Source organism: Rhizophagus irregularis, chromosome 23 (assembly GCF_026210795.1).
Source record: "Rhizophagus irregularis chromosome 23, complete sequence".
Classification (NCBI taxonomy): Eukaryota; Fungi; Glomeromycota; class Glomeromycetes; order Glomerales; family Glomeraceae; genus Rhizophagus; species Rhizophagus irregularis.
Window position 1 is genome coordinate 226465 of NC_089451.1, and position 17214 is coordinate 243678.

A 17214-nucleotide genomic window follows, 5' to 3' on the forward strand; every position below is an offset into this window, starting at 1 on the left:
TTATTAATAGAATTTGTTTATTTATTTTTATTTATATATATTAATTAATGCAGTATTACTATAATTATATTTTTAAAATAAATTGATAAATCAAAAAATTGAGTGTATTCAATGTTAAATAAATTAAAAAAAAAATATGTGTGTATTCAATGTTAAATAAATTAATTAAAGATGATTGCATTAGAACTAGACAAGATCATAAAAATAAACTCAAAGAAATCAAAAAAAAATTATGTGTGTATTCATTGTTAAATAAATTAATTAAGGATGATTGCATTAGAACTAAAAAATTTAGACAAGATCGTAAAAATAAACTCAAAGAAATCAAAAAAAAATTATGTGTGTATTCAATGTTAAATAAATTAATTAAGAATGATTGCATTAGAACTAAAAAATTTAGACAAGATCGTAAAAATAAACTCAAAGAAATCATAATAAATTTATTATAAATATAGAGCCTTTTCTTGACATTTTCCCCATCAAACTAATAATATTTAATAATGGCAGCATTAAACTTAAACGCAAATCTTCCAGTATACATTCAATGGCCCGATGACGCTGCTTTGACCTTAATTCAGCATCGTCGGGCCTATCAGCCCTTATTCACCACAACGAGGTTACATGACCAAAACCAATTATAGCATGGAATTGCTCGTGATATACGAAACAACCACATATTCAGGCCAACTAGAAAACAATGTAGAGAGAAATGGAATGCGCTAAAGTCGGGGTACGAGAATTTAGAGAGATTAATAAACAGAAATCCTGAATGATATCCCACTCGTACCCCGACTTTGCATGACGAGAGATTCCACCAGGAACTCTCTGACGAGTTTTGGAGAGTGGAGCGTAAGTATTTATTATTTAACTGATTTTTTCATTAATTCATTGCATTTATATTAATACTTGCTTTGTTTTAAGCATTAGTCCGGGCCGCCCGGAGAAATAGGATGGATCGTAGGACATACGAGTATAGAGAGTGCAGGCGCTCTCGCTCCCGATCCCCCTACTACCACCGAGAGCGCAGGCGCTCTCACCGACGTCATTGATTTTTTATTTTTTATTTTATTATTTTAATATATTTTATTTTATTTTATTTTATTATTATGTTTATTTTATTTTAATATTATGTTTTATTTTATTTTATTATTATATGTTTTATTTTATTATATGTTTTATTTTATTTAATTATTATTATGTTTATATTATTATATGTTTTATTTTATTTTATTATTATGTTTTATATTATTATATATTTTATTTTATTTTCATTCAATAAATGACTATTTTCGATAATATACCAATTGTCATTAACCATATACAGCTGGTTTAATTGACCCTAAATTTTGTGTAGCCAAATCGGCAGTAATTTAACCGAATTGATTACTTAATTGCATTTTTTTTTTTTGCCGACACACTAATAGTATTTAATAAATTTAGTTCTAATTGAATTTATAAAATTCTAATTAAATTTGAATTATTTTAAATTGTTATAAAGATGAGAAGACGATATAGTCACAACAAGCCAATAGAGCCAATTCGAATTCGAAATCGGTTTTCTTACAGCAAACCTAATGAGACAACAGATTCTGACGAGAGAGTGGCAATTCGTTCGCCTGTACGTTCACCTGATAATGATAACGATGACATGGACTTTCAGTATGATCATAAAGATGATTTAAGTTTTCAAGACATTAATGATGACAATAATGCATATGGATCAATTAATCCTTAAGACTACAATGATGAGATGATATTTTCGCAAGATAATGTCAATTCATCTGATACTGAAGAGGAAGAAGAAAGTGATAACGAATACAATTATGAAGAGGAGGAAGAGGAGGAAGATAATAATGAAAACAATGACGAAGAGGAGGAGGATGAAGGTAATAATGATGATAATAATAATCAAGTGGAAGAGGAACGTAATAACGATGAAGAGGAACGTAATTACGATGAAGAGGAACGTAATAACGAAGAGGAAGAAATACATCAAATCGTTAAAGCGTTAGATGAAGACAAGATACCGTTCTGCAATAGTCAATTTGCACCGTACTTTGATAATTATATAACTACGGCATTATTTTGCTGGCTTCAGAAACATAATGTTTCTACGAAAGCATATGAAGATCTTGTCGATATCATTCACAATTCTCAATTTGAACCTACCCATGTGGTAAAAAATATCCGAAGATTCCAATCATGGAGAAAACGTCTTCCTCTCCTACCAATAATAACAAAGTCTATTAAAATTTCACCAAAAAAACTCCATCAACCTCACGAGGATCAAAACTTTCGTATCAACTCTCAATTAGTGAAATTATATGGCGTGTTCTTAATAATCCGATGCTAATGAAGCATATGTATTTTGGACCTGGCATTAATTCTGAAGAAAAATCAGAATTTTGGCATGGAAATTTATGTGGGGAATCCCCACTTTTTGGACAACACGAAATATTAATATCAGAAGGTTATAAATTAATACACTTTGATACAATTATAATTTATTATCATTGATAATATTTATTAAAGTTATTTATTTTTAATAAATAGTATTGTACCGATCTGGTGATTTTGTTTACTATCGTGATGATAATGGTCAAAAAAAACTTGGAAGATTAAGATCAATTTTAAAAAATCATGATGGATATTATCAGTTACGAATTCAAAAAATTTTGGAATATAGTGATTTACCCGGAAATTTAAAAGGGTTACCAAGACAACGTCGTTCTATTACCGGTGAAGTATGGTTACAAGACGAACCATTTTTAATTATAATGACTTCTCAAATTTTAGAAAAAGTAACTATATTGATGATGTTTCAACATCAAAATATTCCTGATGGTTCATTGCAGATTAGTGAAATAATTTATAAATGTAATGACCGTTGGCACGTTCGTAATGTAAAGCTTTCATACCTACATCCATCCTGATTACATTTCTATTAGAAATCCACCATCATCATCTATGCCAATCTATAAGCTGTTTTTAGATCTTTATTATGATGATTTTGGTACATTTAGAAATGTATACCATTCTCTAGGTGGTATTTATGTACAGTTTGGAAATATGCCAGCACATCAAAGAAAGCTAATAAAGAACCATTTTGTTATTGGTTTATCCCATTTGGAGGAAAATTTGACGAATTTATAATACCATTCATTTCAGAAATGAAGGAATTAGAGAAAGGAAAGGTGATGACTGTCCAAGGACAAGATGCATGGATAATTGCTGGTTTAGGCGTTGTTACGGCAGATTTACCTCAAGGTAACGATATGACAGGAGTACTAAGGTATTTTTTCAACTTAGTTAATAATATAATAATATAATTTTATAACAACTATTAAAATTTTTTAAAAAATAAATTTAGACATAATGCAAATAAGGGTTGTCGTACTTGTAAAACTACTAAAGAATCATTGAGTGCTCACAATCAGGATATCGTAACAACATTACGTTATCATCATATTACAGACGAAGAAATCTTAAAAATTTCTCATGAGACTATAATGTCAAGAAGAGATCAACTTTGTACGGAATATGGTTTACGATCATTACCTAGTATTTTAGATAAATTAAAAAGGGAAAGACATTTACAGACGCCGCAGGATGTTTATCATGCGACTGCAGGAAAGATTGGGCGGCTACTAAAATTAACTTGTGAATTATTTTCACGAGAAGGAGAAGATAATTTTATCGAAATTTGGAAAAATTTTGAAATCCCAAAAAGATGGTCTCGCTTACCAAATCCGATTACTCACTACAATAGTTTTATGATGTCGGATTTACTTAGATTAGCTATGATTATGCCATTTTTGTTAAACCAGTTTTTTAAAAGAATCAAGTATCAAACGTAATGAAACAGCCATGATTCAACAAAGAATTGATGCATTTCGAGTTAGTTCAGTTCCAAAAATTATTATATCTTGTTGGATACATGTTGCAAAAACTATGAAAGCGGTTTTTAACAAGAAATTTACATCAGATAGCTATGAGGAATTGCAACAATGTCTTGAAGAAGAGTTTTCAATCCTTCCAAAGGTATAGTTACAAATTTGATATTGAAATGTGGAATAATTTCAAATAATTAACAATATTTTACTTTTTATAGGTTTTTGTAAATTTTGTTAATTTACCAAATATACACGTTAATATGCATCTTTTGATGCATGCTAAAACCTTTGGAACACTTATTAATACCCAAGTTGGTATAAAAGAAATGGTCCATCGTATTTTTAAGGGGATGGTACCAAAAACTAATTGCAAAAACATAGATTTAGATTTATTAAAGCGTTACAATACTTTATTTGCAATTCGACATTTAGCAGATGGTGGTATTGATCCAAGATTTAATAGATCTTGTACTGGATTTACAAATTCAAATTTTGGACAATTATTTTTAAATTGGTATGTTACAGAAGATAAATATTCAACTGAAGCAACTGAACAAGTTCAAGACGATGATGATGATACAAAAAGTAAGTATTTTATTGCATATAATAGTACATGTTTGATATTTATATTTACTAATCTTTTAATTTAGTTATATCTCCAGTAAACTTTATTTCCAATATTTCATTAAAAAAAAGAATGCCAAAGCAGAACGTGATAAACTTCTTTTAACTTTACATAATTTTAAAACTGAATTGTTTTTATCTTATGTGGATATGAAGTTTGAGGCGGCACTTATAAACTCTTCAATTAGTTGGTACAAATTTGCATCATATATGATTGAAGAAGAAAATGGTATCCTTTCAAAAGTTCACCTACATCTCGATGATTTTATCACAATTTATGAAGAAGATCATGAAGAATTTTATGCAATAATCAAAGGTATCTTTCAACATAAGGGTAACAATAACAAATATTATGCATTTATTGTTGTAGATTGGTTTGAAGATACTATGGTTGAACATTCAGTATTAAAATGTCCACTTTACCGTCTCCAAGCAACAGAGATAAATGGAGACGTATTTTTCCAATTACTGTAATAGATAATGTTCAAAAAGTACATTTTATTCATAATTGTAATTCAGAAAGGTGCCAACTACCAAATCATGATACTACAAATAGAATTTGGATAAAAAATAATTTTTATTTTACAGCCATATAATTATATTAATTATATAAATATAATAAAATAATTATTTTAATTTGTATCGTATAAAATTTTAACCAATAAAATCATATGCATGATGTAATAATAAATTAAAATTAACCAATTAAAATCACTTTAATTACATGCATGTGATATCATGCATGTGATATCTAAAAATAGCTAAAATTCGCGTTTATTAATGAGATTTTTTTTGTTTATTTTCAAAAATACGCTTTTCTCTTGTCTTTTATATTAATACTTTACGGTATTTTAGTTTGTCTCTTCTTTTTTCTTTTTAAAGTATACTTTAATTATTTTTTTACAATATTAACAATACTTTGGGACACTTTAGTTTATATATTCAACATAGTAAGATACCCACATACGAAAAGCAAGAATAAAAGCAAAAATAAAGAAAAGAAAATGTACCCGCCACTCACATACGAAAGAAAAGAATAAAAGAAAGGAAAAATGTACCCACCTACCCACATACAAAAGAGAAAAAAGCCGTTTTTTAAATAAATAGTGGAGCTGTTAAGCGAAGGTATGAAAATAGGATATACGCGTATTTTTCATATTTTTTTTACAATATGTTGTGGTTTGAGTATTTTTTTGTTAGACTGTGGTATAAATGTGAATATATTTTTCAACGGCCATGTATCTATTGCTTGTTAAATATATTTGATGGCTGTATATTTTATATTTGCAATTTCTTTTGTAATATTTGCTTTAGCCTGGAAGAAAATGTTGTAAAATAGGGCTGGATATTTATGGCATTTTCCGCCTTCCAATTACTTTGTCCGGGGGTAGCCTGACAATTTGTCATTGTCCGTCAGTCGTAGCAACCAGCATTTTTTTACAATATTATGATTTTAAGAAACAAAACACTTTCAAAAAAATTTAAAGAAAGAACTAACTTAAAAATATTATCATTTTTATTATTCTTTACAAAATCCCAGAATTACCTGCTCTAACTATTATCCCAAGGTTATGTATAAAGATGGTGCCGCAAATAGGCAATTGCGGAATAATTGTGATTTGCGACATTGCGGAATATTGCGGATTTTGAAGTCTACATATCCGCAATTCCGCAATCAGTAATTATCCGCAATTCCGCAATTTTTCCGCAATTCCGCAAATAATCCGCAATTCCGTAATTAATTGCGGAATTGCGGAAAATTGCGGAATTGCGGAAAAATTAAAAATTGCGGAAAAAAATATTTTTTTTTATAACTAACTATTTTTTTAAACTTACTAGTCTAAAAAATAAGTTCGTTATTAATAAAAATATTTAAAAAAAAATCATTTTTTCGTTAATATAATATTAAAAAAAATGATTTATTTTTTTTAAAAAAAATTGGATCGGCCGGATTATATTACGGTTTATCAACACCGTTAAATTAACCGGCCGATATGGTTATTAAATTTATAAAAACAAAAAGAAAACGCTGGAACTATTAGTTCCGGCATATTTATATAGAAAAAACAAAAAGAAAACGCTGGAACAATTAGTTCTGGCATATTTATATAGGAAAAATAAAAAGAAAACGCCGGAACTATTAGTTCCGGCATATTTTATATAAAAAAAATAAAAAGAAAATGCCAGAACTAATAGTTCCGGCATATTATATATAAAAAATTAAAAAAATGCCGGAACTAATAGTTCCGGCATATTTTATATAAAAAAATTAAAAAAAATTAAAAAAAATGCCGGAACTAATAGTTCCGGCATATTTTATATAAAAAAATTAAAAAAATTAAAAAAAAATGCCAGAACTAATAGTTCCGGCACATTTTATTAAAAAAATTTAAAAAAAAATGTCAGAACTAATAGTTCCGGCACATTTTATAAAAAAAAAATTTAAAAAAAATGCCGGAACTAATAGTTCCGGCATATTTTATATAAAAAAAATCAAAAAAAACGCCGGAACTAATAGTTCCGGCATATTTTATATAAAAAAAATCAAAAAAAACGCCGGAACTAATAGTTCCAGCATATTTTATATAAAAATTAAAAAAAAACGCTGGAACTAATAGTTCCGGCATATCTTATATAAAAAATAAAAATAAAACCACTGAAACTAATAGTTCCGGCGTTTTTATATATTATATAAGATTGCAAAAAAACACAGTTCCGGGCAGCCAATCAGAATTGCGGAATTACGGATTACTAACCGCAATTCAACACTAAATTCCGCAATATTGCGGAATTTGAAAATCATTTGCGGACCCATCCTTAGTTATGTATTAAATTTTAAATATATTTTACAAAGAGTACATTTTATTAATCATGATTGTTTTTTTTATTTTTTTTATATATATATATATATATTTTAAAATTGAAAATGACGTATCCATCAACTCACATACGAGAAGAAAAGAATAAAAAAGAGAAGAAAAGAATAAAAAAGAGAAGAAAAGAATAAAAAAGAGAAGAAAAGAATAAAAAAGAGAAGAAAAGAATAAAAAAGAGAAGAAAAGAATAAAAAAGAGAAGAAAAGAATAAAAAAGAGAAGAAAAGAATAAAAAAGAGAAGAAAAGAATAAAAAAAAAGGAAGAAAAGAAACGTACTCCACTCACCCATAATAATCCACTAATAAAAAATTATTATTATTAATGTATAATAAATAATAAACATATATTACAATAAAAATATTTTTGTGATGTTAATTCGGTGTTAATATAATATCATTACGATGTAGTTACGATATTAAATAAATGTAAAACATTTTTTGTAATATTAATTTGATATTAATATGATATTATTATGATGTAGTTACGATATCAAATAAAATTGTAATATTAATTCAATGTTAATACAACATCACTACGATGTGGCTACGATATCAAATAGATGTAAAATATTTTTAATATTTTTGCAATATTAATTCGATGTTAATATGATATCACTACGATATGGCTACGATGTGGTTACGATATCAAATAAAATGTCAAATATTTTGCAATATTAATTCGATGTTAATATGATATCACTACGATGTGGTTACGATATCAAATAAAATGTCAAATATTTTGTAATATTAATTCAATATTAATACGACATCACTACGATGTGGTTACAATATCAAATAGATAAAATATTTTTGAATATTAATTCGATGTTAATATGATATCAATACGATGTGATTACAATATCAAATAAAATGTCAAATATTTTGTAATATTAATTCAATGTTAATACGACATCACTACGATGTGGTTACGATATCAAATAGATGTAAAATATTTTTGCAATATTAATTCGATGTTAATATGATATCACTACGATGTGGTTACGATATCAAATAAAATGTCAAATATTTTGTAATATTAATTCAATGTTAATACGACATGGTTACGATATCAAATAAATGTTAAATATTTTTGTAATATTAATTCAATGTTAATACGACATCACTACGATGTGATTACGTGATAATATTTACATCGCATAATGATCGCTGCGATATCGCAGAGATATCGAACTAATCTATGTCGAATAAATATAGTTACGACTAACTTAACGACGTCGAATCTATTTTTTATTAAAATATCGTAATGATATCGTAATGATATCATTGCAATATCTAATCAATATCGATTGTAAACTCCAAGTTTCAGCAAAGTAGATACCCAAATATCTTTAAATGTCCGTATAACATTGATCGCCCTCTATATATCACTCTAATTAAAATTGCCAATTCAAAATCTCTCTAAATTCACAAATTATATTGAATTTTAGTAATATATACAGTAATTAATACACTACCCTCCCAAAAGTATCCGGTCAACCAATAAAAATCATATTTTATTAATAATAATTAATATTTAGTTGGCCATCCATTGTTTTTAATGCATGCTTCAATTCAGCATAGTATGCTCTCAATTAAATTAATGTAAGTTTCGGATGGAATTCTTTCCCACTCTTCTTTTAGCTGTTAATCCAGTCGTGTCCTAAAATTTCCAAAAAGTACCATTATAGACACGATTGTTCGATACAAAAATTTTAATCCTGATAGCTTCATGTCCTTTTCAAAGGCCAATAATTTGCCCACGCTCACTCAATTCACTAGTTTTTCCCATTTTAAAAGTAGCCGAATGGCGTAGTAACAAAAAAAAAGCAAAGTTCAGCGTTGGCAAAAATTGAGGCATTATTATTTTTTTATTGCCAAATCTGGTACAAGTATCGTAACACAATAAAAATACATTCATTTTAATCGTTAAAACTAGGGGAATTATTTTTTTTTTAAAAAAATAATACTTTATATATTCAATCTTAAGAAAATCAAGTTGAGCTTGACCGGATACTTTTGGGAGGGTAGTGTATATAATTATACTGTATTAATTTATTTTTATACAATATATTACATTATTTATTATTTTATTTATTTTTTTTATTATTATATTGTACTTTTTATTTAAAGAAAAAATTACAAGAATCAAACTTATTATAAATAATTTGCATCTTACTTGCTAGCAAATATACCTTATGAGTCTAATTCAATTTATAGCAAGCTAGCTAGTTATATATAATAAATTATAAAATTAAAAGCAAAAATTATCTAAACGATAAAATAAAATCAAAAGCTATTTAAATGGTAACCCTTACAAACTCATCAGAAAGCCACATCAGTAGCACAGACATTACTATTTTTATCATTATGTAACATTTATAATACACATTTTTAATAAAAGAAAAAAAATATCTTTTTATTGAATTTTTTTATTTTTTTACAAATATATAATAAAACAGTAATTTTAACAAAAAAAAGTATTTTAAAGTATTTTTTTAATGAAAATAAATATTTGTAAAGTGTTTTTTTAATAAAAAAAGTATTTTAAAGTAGTTTTTTAACGAAAATAAAGCATTTTTTATTATTTTTTTTTAACAAAAATAAAGGTATTTTTAACAACATAAAGTATTTTTTTTAATATTTTGATGAAAATAAAGTATTCTTTTTAGTATCTTAATGGAAATAAAGTATCTTTAACAAAGTAATTTACAAGTTTAATAAATTAAGTTCTATATTTTAAAAAATTAAAGTATAAGTGTAAATAAATTAAACCACAAAAAAAGTCTGTATAAATAAAAATAAAAATCAGTGGAGTCATTTATGACTAAATAATATAATTATATTATTTAGTATAAACGGCTTAAATTAGGTTATTTAGTAATAAAATAATCTAGATATGATTAAATAATCTAAATATAACTAAATAATCTAAAGTTAATAATCTAATTATGATTAAATAATCTAATTAAATAACCTAATTGTGATGATTTTTTATACCTACCTATTTTTCTTATTATATTTCTTACCTTTGAAATCGATTTTTTTTTCCTGTTTCCTATTTATCGTTTGTGGTCCATGTGATTAAATAATCTAATTATGACTATGACGAAATAATCTGAATGCGCCTATTTTTATTTTATGCTATGTGTTAATAAATGCTTTCTGGTATAATTTATGCTGGTAGGGCTTCACAATTGATTGGTTACTAAGTACTAGGTGGTGGTTTGTTTTCCATTTTTAAGCCTTTTGATTGCTGGTCAGGCACGTAGTGCTGTACTATCCTTCTTGATTGCCAGTGTTAGGCCAGCCAGTTTGAATGCTAGTTCTATATTAAGAATTTGCATCTATTTGATTGCTTTTCTAGATATCAAAATGTGGTAAAAAAAATATGATGTCAAATGGCGCAGTAATTTAATGTAAATCTGTGTCTAAATTTGGCTGACACTATGGCATAATTCAGGCTGATCTTTAGGGCATATGATTTGAAGGATCTAAGCTGGCACTATGGTAGCGACTTAGTAGTATCCTGGAGCTGTCATGAAACTGGCAGGGAATCTGAGTATTTCTATTAATTTGCCAGTTTCAGGCCAGTTTGGATGCCAGGTTATAATGTTTGGAATCATGTAACAGTTATTTGAATAACTTGAGTATATTCGAGTATTCGAATAAGTATAGTGGTTATTTGAGTATTCATTTAGCCAGATATAGTATAGTTAAAATTCTAATTGGACATTAAATCCTTAAATTTAATTGAGTTAAAATCATAATTCAGGCTAAAAAATTATGTAAATCATTACTATAAAAGGAAATTTAACTTATTCGAATATTATTCGAATACACTTTATAAATTTAAATGAATACTCGAGTATATTCAAATATATTCGATTCCAAATACTACCAGGTTATTATGTTCAAAGATTTGACCGAATTTATGTTCTGGCCAATTTTATACTGTGCCTTATTGCACCAGTCACGTGATCCTGTTACACTTTTTCATAATTATGAGCTAGTGACAGGAACATTCCCAGAACATTTCTGGAATCCAATATATAGTATGCAATATATATACTAACGAACTATTGAATATTTCATATCTTCTATAGAATATTATCAATCATAACATCTGAGGTTGAATCATTGTGACAGCGTAGAGGTTGAGAACGCAAAGTTGAGGCAGATTATTGAAGAGAATGCCAGGCGTAATGCTAAAAATGCTGAACATAAGATCAGAATTGAAGAATTGAAGAAAAATAGTGTAGATATTTCAGCTGAGAATGCTAAGCTTAAAGCTAAATTGGCAAAATTAAAACATGATTTCAATTTCTCCAACCTCACGAGGCCTCAGCAACCACAGCACATTACTAATATGCAGAACTTATGCTTTGTTGAAGAAGAAGATATATCAGCTGTACCACATACAACCATATGCTTCTCACAATATACCTGATCCTGTAATAGACCAGCCTATAAATAGATCACCTGATGATAACGCAAACATCAAACCATCAAGGAAGAGATTTACGATCTCTTTTCTGACGTTCGGAATAAGAAAATTGTCAGTGATGGGATAAGACAGAGAAAGCGGGATGAAAAACTTGCAAAAGTGGAATCTATCTTTCCTGAAAAAGGTAAACAGGTATCTGTAACAAAAAGACACTTCGCAAGAAAGAATAAAGGGAGAAATTCATTCAGAAAGCATCTGAGGATTCAAGCACCAAATGTTCTAACACTATGGGTGAGCTGGGCTCAAATTCTTTGGATGTTTACCTAAAGCAATCAGTACGAAGCTATGATTCCTCAGCAGCAAAAATGGAGACAACATTTTTTCTTTTGTATAAGAAACTTTTTGATGCCAAGAACTTTGCTGATCGTGCGATCCAAGAGGCCATTATATGTTACTGTCAATTTGGAAAAGCTTTTATCCAGAGATGAAGTGAAATAGCATCTGAAAAACAAGTTGATCCAAAATCTAATGCTGTCAGTAGAATTTTAAATATGGAAGTTAAAGCTCAGCTTCCTGCAGATACTTCTGTTGCACTTTTATGGAAAAAAATCAAGCAAGCCAAGAAACTCTGGAAGCTTTTTGATGCAATAGGCATAGATAAAATTTATCGGATACATTCATTCTCTGTTAGCAGTATTTCAAAAATGACATATGAAGACATTTAGTATATCATAGATAATATGCCAGTTGACTACAGCATTAAGATAGAATCATAGCTAATCTTTCGAAAGACACTTTGTTAAGTGATGAGAAAAATTCTGAATTGTCACATCCTGATCTCAGTTCAGGAAGTGATAAGGAAAATTCTGAGTTGTCACATACTAATACATCAGAGGTAAGGATGGGTCCGCAAATGATTTTCAAATTCCGCAATATTGCGGATTTTGAAGTTGAATTGCGGTTAGTAGCCCGTAATTCTGCAATTCAGTTTTGGTGTTTTCTTACATACAAAAAACACCAGAACTAATAGGTTTTTTATACAAAAATGCTGGAACTATTGCTTCTGGCATATTTTTTAATTTTTTTTAATAAAAACGCCGGAACTATGGGTTCCGGCGTTTTCTTTTAATTATTTTATATAAAAATGCCGGAACTATAGGTTCCGGCGTTTTCTTTTAATTTATTTATATAAAACGCCGGAACTATGGGTTCCGGCGTTTTCTTTTGATTTTTTTTATGTAAAAACGCCGGAACTATATAAAACGCCGGAACCTATAGTTCCGGCGTTTTCTTTTGAATTTTTTTTATGTAAAAACGCCGGAACTATAGGTTCCGGCATTTTCTTTTGATTTTTTTTTATGTAAAAACGTTGGAACTATAGGTTCCGGCGTTTTCTTTTGATTTTTTTATGTAAAAATGCTGGAGCCCAAGGTTCGGCGTTTTCTTTAAATTTTTTTTAATAAAAACGCCGGAACTAAGGTTCCGGCGTTTCTTTAATTATTTTATATAAAAACGCCGGAACTATAGGTTCCGGCGTTTTCTTTGATTTTTATGTAAAAACGCCGAGGCCAAGGTTCGGCGTTTTCTTTTAATTTATTTATATAAAAATGCCAGAACTATGGGTTCTGGCGTTTTCTTTTAATTTTTTTTATGTAAAAATGCCGGAACTATAGGTTCCGGCGTTTTCTTTTAATTTTTATGTAAAAATGCCGGAAGCTAAGGTTCGGCGTTTTCTTTTAGTTTTTTTAATAAAAACGCCGGAGCTAGGTTCCGGCGTTTTATTTAATTTTTTAATAAAAACGCCGGAACTAAGGTTCCGGCGTTTTCTTTAATTTTTTTTTTAATAAAAACGCCGGAACTAAGGTTCCGGCGTTTTCTTTAATTTTATTATGTAAAAACGCCGGAACTATGAGTTCCAGCGTTTTCTTTAAATTTTTTTTAATAAAAACGCCAGAACTATAGGTTCCGGCGTTTTCTTTAAATTTTTTTTAATTAAAACGCTGGAACTATAAGTTCCGGCGGTTTCTTTTAATTTTTTTTATGTAAAAACGCCGGAACTATAGGTTCCGGCGGTTTCTTTTAAATTTTTTTTAATTAAAACGCCAGAACTATAGGTTCCAGCATTTTTTTTAATTTTTTTTTATGTAAAATAATTTCTTTTATTATTAATAATAAATAGAAATATTTTTTTTTTTAGTAGTAATTATATTTTATTAAAAAAAAGAAAGTTTTTTTTGCGGAATATTTGCGGGATTGCGGATAATTGCGGATTTGCGGATTTGCGGATTTTTAGATTTAAAAATCCGCAATGTTCCGCAATACCGTAAATCGCAATTATTCCGCAATTACATATTTGCGGCACCATCCTTAATCAGAGGAACAAACATCTTCAAAATCTGGAGTAAATATTTCACCTGCATCTCGACCAATGTCTAAGAAGAACTCAACTTATGACTGGTCCTATTTTCACAACAAGATATTGGATCAATATTTTAATCTATATAGAGAATGTAGTAGTGAAAATTTCGATTATTATGGAATTACTGATGAGACATCATGTGGGAACTATATCTGCCCATTATGCAAATTAGGTCATAATGATGAAGAAATAGAAGGCAGGTATAAAGCAGGATCTTACTTTATTAAATGTGAACAGCGTGAAATTGAGATAGTTGCATCGTTTCATTGCTTCACAATAGTCTGGAAATTTTAATCTTTTTTTTTTTCAAATGAATAGGTCTATATGAGAAAAAAGGGATTTTTAAAATTGTTTGCAGTCATATAAAAAGGAAAATGACTGAGTCTGTTAAAATACTAACCGCCAATTATCTGAATTGGCATGCCAAATTAACTGGGTTACCAAGTATTTTGACAGATAAGATCCATTCCAACTTATACAAAAAATATAAAAGAGAAATAGGACTTGAGCCATGGCAACTATCAGAAGTACATAAATCGGAAGTCATAATTCACCAGAAAACAAAGTATCCGATTTATCTTTTCCCTCCTCCGGTGAGCAATGTCAAGAAAAATGGCCCATCACTTTCGAAGCTAGACCCAATCCAGAATTAATTATCAAATCCGTCTTAGAGCACTTCCCATACTTGAAATTTGGAAATAGTTTTTGAGAAATAATTATAATTTTGCATCACCTCAGCCGTGGAGTTCACCATGTTCTATTTGCAATGGAAAACACAGAAATTATGGATTACATGGCTCATGGTACTGTGAAAATGGAAATCAGTTCCCTTATAATCCTGAATTAGCGAAGTTCTATTCTCAAGATAAGTTGGAATATTGTCTTACCTGCAACACTTCAAGCAAGAAACTCAAATTCGCGATCGTATCATAGAAGCTGGTTTTTTGTTCGCATAGGCGCAGTATTAGGAGATTATCTTATCTAATTGACATCATGTGTGACAATTTGTCCTTCGCACGTGATTTTTTTTATGTCATAAAAATCATCACGTTTTGATAAGCTAATGGGAACTCGCTTTCAAATAATGGATGGATATTTTGATACCACCTCTTCTGAAAGTTGGTCTCTTAACCACTTTGCCGAGTGGCCATTAACATTTCGTGTGAAATATGAAAAAGTCTATGGAGAATACGCTTAATCAATCTTATTCAGAAGGAACAAAGCCAAAAGTAAATCAAATGTACAAAGATTTTGAAGTGAGTATTAGTTTTGTAATGAACGAATGATTTAAGTTGCTGTAGCACACCTCAGGACTATTAGTCGGCTGGAGTGTTGAACTATTAGTTCGCTACAACTTCTTATATCATTTAAGCTTTTAAACTTCTGTAACACACTTCAGGACTATTAGTCGGATGGAGTGTTGAACTATTAGTTCATTACAGGCTTTCCTCATTTATGAAATAAAAAAAAATATAAAGAATGTTTATTACAGAATTTGTTTCTTTTTATATTAGGCTTGGAAGTTATCCGGAAGTCGAAGTGATTATTTTAAATCTATACCAGACTTGAAGAAAATCAAAAACGAGGAAGCTATTCGACTGGAGCAGATAAAACCGTACAACTAGCTAAGATTAAGGTACCTTTTTTATTAATAGTTTACGTTTTTGAAATTTATTAATCCTTATTTTCTGTACAGTCGAAAAATTTGCAAGAACATACCACCACAGTAGTGGAATTCCATAGGAACATCACTGAAGATCTCACCACTATTAATCATGATGTGAAGACGACAAAAAGGGTGAGTCCTGTTAGACTTAAAGAATAATACATTGAAACCGACTTATCACTTTTCTTGCATGAAAGAAGTCGACTAGAAAAAGAAAATCAATACGTTATCGTTATACTGAAAGTTCAGATGAAAATCATTCGTCTGATCCAGACTACACAGAGAAATCAGAGAGAGTAAGTAATTTGATGTTTTTTCACAGTTTTACACGATTATAAATATTCTTATTCTAATTCTATTGAACTTATCAAGAAACAGGAATCAAGAAGATCAAAGCGATTACGGGAAAAAGCGAACTGTGATGATATGGACAAAGGTGACATTATCGTAGAAACTTCAGAGGATAAAAATACATCACGTCCGGCTCAACCAACCATGATCTCAAATACCTCTGAAGATACTACTTTGTGCGAAATTACTCCAAGTACACCCCAGCAATTAAATACTTCAGAAGATTTCGCAACTTCACACGAAAGTACACCTTGTCCAACAGTTCATTCAGCTACAAGCACTTTAATAGCAACACCTAATAAACCCATTATCACGAAAGCAACATATGATGAATTTTCTGCACACATAATTTGTGCTTTTAATACAACGATACATCTTGTCAAAGAAACGATCGAAGAACCAATGTATGAGAGAGTTAGAAATATGCTTCAGTCAAGAAACAAACTGGCTATGAGTGATTCGATAATCAAAAACTCGAAAACATATTTCAAGCAAATTATTCTGAAATCGAATCTAAAATAATTTTGGAAACAAATATTAGAGATAATCAAACATCAGAAGAGAATAGATTTATGTTCTTTATACGATGTGCGTTACTGGACTTTGTCTTTAGGTTTAGATATTTGATGCTGAAAGTCTTAGCCCGAGACATGCTTGAACGATCCTACATCGTCGAATGTCTGTTCCCAATTCTGCGAGCATTTCGCAATGCTTTTCCTGACGTCAAATACATGTGATTAGAAAAAGACGTAAGATCTATAAAGGAAGCGAACATCATGTTTACAAGTAATTTTGGGGAACGAAAAACAGATTTACTCATCCTCCGATTATCAGATGCAAGGGAGCTTTTGAATGTCGAAGTGTCTGGGCCTCCTTATAGATTAACAAAAAAACACACGGTTGGTGATGTTAAAAAACTACTAATTATGGCTATCTGCAGTT

The 17214-nt window shown here is 29.1% G+C and overlaps 4 protein-coding genes across 4 annotated transcripts; all 4 read left to right on the forward strand.

Moving 5' to 3' along the window:
- Window positions 1-798: 798 nt before the first annotated feature.
- OCT59_015020 (uncharacterized protein) lies at window positions 799-4678 on the forward strand (the record flags this gene model as incomplete). The annotated part of the gene is made up of 3 exons (XM_066139712.1): window positions 799-849; window positions 2658-2877; window positions 4674-4678. 3 exons carry the CDS (start codon window positions 799-801, stop codon window positions 4676-4678), a joined length of 276 nt encoding a protein of 91 aa, XP_066002562.1.
- Window positions 4679-12123: 7445 nt separating this feature from the next.
- Window positions 12124-12561, forward strand: OCT59_015021 (uncharacterized protein; the record flags this gene model as incomplete). The annotated part of the gene is made up of 2 exons (XM_066139713.1): window positions 12124-12262; window positions 12335-12561. The coding sequence occupies 2 exons, from the start codon at window positions 12124-12126 to the stop codon at window positions 12559-12561; spliced, it is 366 nt and encodes a 121-aa protein (XP_066002563.1).
- Window positions 12562-14264: 1703 nt separating this feature from the next.
- On the forward strand, window positions 14265-15188 carry OCT59_015022 (uncharacterized protein; the record flags this gene model as incomplete). Its single annotated transcript, XM_066139714.1, has 3 exons — window positions 14265-14455; window positions 14626-14848; window positions 14958-15188. The coding sequence occupies 3 exons, from the start codon at window positions 14265-14267 to the stop codon at window positions 15186-15188; spliced, it is 645 nt and encodes a 214-aa protein (XP_066002564.1).
- Window positions 15189-15424: 236 nt separating this feature from the next.
- OCT59_015023 (uncharacterized protein) lies at window positions 15425-16794 on the forward strand (the record flags this gene model as incomplete). The annotated part of the gene is made up of 5 exons (XM_066139715.1): window positions 15425-15495; window positions 15819-15891; window positions 15952-16053; window positions 16119-16217; window positions 16294-16794. 5 exons carry the CDS (start codon window positions 15425-15427, stop codon window positions 16792-16794), a joined length of 846 nt encoding a protein of 281 aa, XP_066002565.1.
- Between the last annotated feature and the right edge of the window lie 420 nt (window positions 16795-17214).